General features: G+C 36.2%; 1 protein-coding gene across 1 annotated transcript; it reads right to left on the bottom strand.

The window, feature by feature from the left end:
* Positions 1-745: 745 nt before the first annotated feature.
* On the bottom strand, positions 746-4,615 carry LOC135057618 (mesenchyme-specific cell surface glycoprotein-like). The gene is made up of 3 exons (XM_063963439.1): positions 4,522-4,615; positions 2,241-2,282; positions 746-1,032 (listed from the first exon to the last, which is right to left on the bottom strand). The coding sequence occupies exons 1-3, from the start codon at positions 4,553-4,555 to the stop codon at positions 767-769; spliced, it is 342 nt and encodes a 113-aa protein (XP_063819509.1). The 5' UTR covers positions 4,556-4,615; the 3' UTR covers positions 746-766.
* Positions 4,616-5,423: the final 808 nt, after the last annotated feature.

Raw genomic sequence — 5,423 nt, 5'->3', positions numbered from 1 at the left:
CATGTGGCAGTGGCACAGCACATCGCTAAAAGCCATAGCGGCTAGGTTAGTATTGGATTTGTGCCATCATAGCCTATATTAACCTGCCGTATGTTTGTGATGCTTTGTCTGTAAATTTAACCAGAGAGCTCACTGCAACCTTTGTCCAATATTGGTGGAAATATTGACTGATGTGAGGTGGACAGTATAAAATTGACTGTAAATGACTGTAAATTGTTTTTACTGGTGTTAAAATTAATAGTGCATGGGAGCAAATGTGTGACTAGAGACAGCTCCAGATTACATGATTTTACCTATTTAGATTATTTTAATGAATTCCAAAACCAAAACACATCAAGATGGTTTTACCAAAACAAAAACATGAAGATGGTTTTAAAACCAACACACAAGTTTACGCACATTTGTGTGAATTAAAGATGAGAATGGCATTCGTACTGAAAAACTTTTTTTTTTTTTCTACCTCTGATGATTTCTTAAAAATGTACATACTGTACTTATTTGTGCTTGGCAGCAGAAGAAAGTTGTTAACTGAATGTAATTTAGAGTTTAGCTTTAATGAACTGGTTCCTTTTTTTTTTTTTTTTTTTATAAACTTGTATTAACTGTGAAAACTGAGCCAATATAATAATAATTTTGATCAGCATAAGATTGAAAACTCTCAAATAACAATGTATCTAAATTATTTGATAAAAGAGAACATTTTATGATTTTATAATGCTTTAATGCTTGTTTAATACATTGGAGTGACTTTTTACAGACTTCATTTTCATTTATTTACTCCACCACCATGTCCTCCTTGTCCACCATATCCTCCTTGTCCACCAAATCCTCCTTTTCCACTGTTTATTCCCTGGCCAGCATATCCTCCTTGTGAAACAAATCCACCTTGTCCACCATGCATGTTATATCCTCCTTGTGAAACAAATCCACCTTGTCCACCATATCCACCTTGTCCACCATATCCACCTTGTCCACCATATCCACCTTGTCCTTGACCTTGTTGCTGGCAAGGGTTAGACGGGGCGCAGGGATCTAAGAAATACAATAAATGTATTTATACATAATAATGTTTGATTAGGATATAAAGAATCAAGAGTTTTAGAGTTAATTTAAGTGCAAGTTGCATGTATACTAACGTGAAAATTTGACTAAAATCCTGTTATCAGACTTTGGCTGCATTTCTGATATGTAATATCACCCGGCTGATGGTTTTCCAGTGAGGAGATAATGCCAGCAAAAGCTGGCGTTACCCTATAGAAGCCTATCCGCTCATTTCCGCATCTGTGCTGTAGATTGATCTGACTGGATTCCTCCCAGCATCCCCAGCGACTGTCGTGTCTCTCTGCTGCTGAAACCCAGAAGTGCAGCAATCGTAAAGAACAACTCTTATCGGTGCAAGTTGTCCTTTGCGATTCCAATTGCATATGTTAGTACATATGCAAATAGTATCAATGTGGTAAGTGGCGAGATGTACCGCAAAGGCTTGGTACTTTACATCCCGCCCTGTATATGGTAATTAAGTGAAAGTAAAATGATGACTTAAGAAAACCCAATTCAAACCTAGAGTAAGTACTACAACTGTTGTGGTACATACTGCATTGAGTTCAGAATGCAACCTTGCGGATTTGTGTGATTTTGCTATATTATGGATAATGATGATGGTTCGCAGCATTAGTAAACTGCTTGTGTTTAGTAATTTGCAAATGACCCTGACACTGATTGCTGATTGTTTTCCCATCACTAGCACTGTACAATGAGTTGGGTATGGAATCCCGGGGGCCACAGGTTCTATTCCCACTGAGTGGGAATAGCACTCGGCCCCCTGACGTCATTTTGGCGGCCGGGATCCCGGCGTCGGTATTCTGACCGCCTGGATCCCAACCACCATGATAGTAATCCCAATTAACTGATGCATAACAGTTATATGTTTGTCACACAACAAAGGTTTAAAATATGGGCTGAAGTAGGACATCCTGTACAAGTAAGTGTCTTTGGTGGGTGCTGATAAAGTTCCATGACAAATGCTAATGTTGCTGATTGGCGCATATCTTAAGATAGTTGCTGCTTTACATATGCTCAAACTTGTGTTTTTATTACTCTAGCCAATTTGCGTCTGCAATTTGGGCCACAATTGTGAACAACTTTGCATCAAACCCCTTGTGTTCATATTAAATGGGAGGTACATGTTTCCCCTGGTTTCCACCAACATGCACACAGTCTCAGCTGTCCCCTCTTCATACCTTGGCATGGTGCTGGTTGGCATTGCTGCACTGGAGCACATGCTGAAAAGAAATATGGAAACATTAGAACATCCACTGTAGTATGAGAACTGTGACACAACTCTAAAATCTGAACTTTAAATGACAAAAAGTGCCAGACTTAAAAATGTATGTATGTATGTGTGTGTGTGTGTGTGTGTGTGTGTGTGTGTGTGTGTGTGTGTGTGTGTGTGTGTACAGTAGGTAGGTATTCCTATCAATATACCATAGAGACAGAACAGGAGATTTAATTTTGTGACGCTGGATTACAACATAAAAGTGTGAAGAACAGGGCTACGGTTTGCCATGCACAGCTATTCCACCATTGCAAAACGTTTTAAATCCTGCGTCAGAGCTACAGAGAAGTTGGGAATGAAAGGAATATCTTTTCTGGTGCAGGTTCCACCAAATGAAGAAACAGAGAAGTTCTTAAAAACCACTAGTTTATTTGATAGTCATCACAAGCTAAGTATTCATAATAATAAATGTAAGACTCTCAGCTACAGCATACAGAGAACTTGCATAAACTTGTTACTCATTTCACAAGAACACTGTCTGCTCTTCAGGTGGATTATGCCAGAGTTTTTCTGATGATCAGTAACTCATTCAATTTGTGTAGGAATAAACTGCACTATTTAAAACAGTGTGCTAGCAGCATGACATTTTCTTGGCAAGCTGAAGGCTTTCAAGGCAATGAAAACCACCATTTGACTGAGCCTAGCTTTCTAAATACACAAAATATATTCCATGTACAGTACACTGTGTAATACATACAATATATATATATATATATATATATATATATATGATTAGTATACACCCCAAATCCTCAACCAGCCCCAGCACTAGACAGCTTGGTCTGGTTTCCACTACAACAATCAAACAATGAGCATTATATTGGGAACATGCACTAGGCTAGACAGTACATGACATATCCCATGCCAACAGAATGTGCTGAAAATGCTTGGACTCTCATGGATCTCTCCCGATTCACATAAATTGTAGGGGGGCAAGGTAATTACCAAGATTGGGACCATCACAGTAGCAAACACGATGGCCCACTGACAATTTGTATGGCAAGTTAAATCTTTTATTCATTATTGATTTGATATAGTGCAAATGGGAAATAAAATATTAATTGTTCCTGGGGACTATTTTAGTACAGTAGGTGATAAGTGAGGTCATAAATGCACATCCCCGCTAATAAGATCCCATTAAATGTAAAGGCCTACGCCAAAGAAATGCGTTTCTAGCTACATTTTGAGTAATGTAATAAAAAAACCTGGAAAAAAATGACAGGAAATAAAAAAAATCTTGAAGTCTCCGCACTCCCTTGCTTTATTTAATATGTAATAAGGGTAATCCAAGTCACATTTTAAGGTAAAAAACAAAACTTTATATAACTAAATGTTTTAATAAAGCAGTGGACATGCAAGATTAACAATTAATCTTTTAAATATATTTCTGCTTCTTCACTGATTGAGGTACAGGAAACCTTCAGTGTGTGAATGCTGCTTTTGAGTATAGATAGTTATGTACCTTGATGTGCAAGTGGTGGGTTGTCAGATGCACTAACAATAAAATATGTTTTGCAGAATGCATGGTAAGTGACCCCCAATGTGTTTTAGCAATGTATAGAAATTATCTGCTTCATTCCTTTCTTCCTTTATATGAATTATCACAAACAAAGATTGCACACTTGGATTATTGTAAAATGAACGATCACCTCTGCTGGTCTCATGGTTTATTTTCCACCATACAAAAGCACACTGAGAGAGAATCCTCTCATAAATCTTTACTCAGTGGCAATTTAGACATATAATTAAGAAAGAAAATATACTTCTTCCAAAGTATAATTTAGTGAAATGGCATTAAAATGCTTATAGTATATTGTAAATTTATTGTTATAATTTATCCAAAAAATAATTTCTATTTTAAAGTATCACGTCCATTTTCTGCAACCTGAACAACCGCTCTGCATGCAGACTCCTCCGTGACTAAAGATAATTAGATTTTTACAATAGAGGGTGCACCACAATGTATATTACAGTTTTATTACATTAAAAATGTTTTATTTGTTCCTGTTTTTAGCACTAAATTCTGACTACTGGGTCACTAGAGTTTTGTCTCAAAATTGTGGAAGCCCTAAAAGCTTCAACTATGTATTACTATTTAACTTCTTTTTAATATGGATTCTGCTTTGTTAATGAAGATAAAAAAAATATTTTATGCACATTCAATATAAACATTCCGGCATACTCACGGTCTTTGCTTTGATGTCCTCCCTTTGCTGACATGATGTCTCCTCTCAAGATAAAATGCAAGTGTAAAGACTTCCAAGATACTCAGCACTGCAAGAAGATGCTGTTTATATACAAAGAGTATGTTCACTTATTGTTTAATTGCATTCCAAACCCTTCACCAATCAATAATTTTCCCTCTGAATTTGTTTAATTGAACACATCATTTATCTGTTATTTGCATATTTAAAAGCTGAGGAGTCAACTCAATTTAGAAAGCACATGGCGTTTTAATCCTGACCATATATGATTAATTTTTAGAACAATAATTTTTGCAGAAATATGGGTGTGTCAAGTCAGTAAAATTACATTTTAATGCTGAATGTTCCTTGCACACCCCTTTATTACTAGAAATGTAATTTCAGCGGATGCATCTGATTATTAATCATGCACAATGGACTTTCAGAAAACAAAAAGAGACAGAGCTTTCCATCTACAGTATATAACAAGTGAAGTCAAGTCTGAGCACCAATATATATATATATATATATATATATATATATATATATACACACACAGTGGTGCTTGAAGGTTTGTGAACCCTTCAGAATTCAAAAGTGGATAAAGTGAACCAAATCAAACAAGTGAGAGAAAAAAAGTAGACATTTCACATATCTGTGAGTGGCAAAATTATGTGAAGCTTTAGGCTTAGCAGATATTTTAAAGGTGAAATTAGAGTCAGGTATTTTCAATATATGGGGTAACAATCAGGTGTGAGTGGACAACCTTTATTTTTTCTAAAAGGACAGGGATCTAATAAAGTCTGATGTTCACAACACATTTGTGGAAGTGTATCTTGCCACAAACAAAGGATTTTTCTGAAGACCTCAGAAGATTTGTTCATGCTCACCAGGCTGTAAAAGGT

The sequence above is a fragment of the Pseudophryne corroboree genome, chromosome 3 (assembly GCF_028390025.1).
Source record: "Pseudophryne corroboree isolate aPseCor3 chromosome 3, aPseCor3.hap2, whole genome shotgun sequence".
NCBI classification, from domain to species: Eukaryota; Metazoa; Chordata; class Amphibia; order Anura; family Myobatrachidae; genus Pseudophryne; species Pseudophryne corroboree.
The sequence above is the reverse complement of the archived record's forward strand: the minus strand, read 5'-3'. Positions and strand labels throughout refer to the sequence as shown.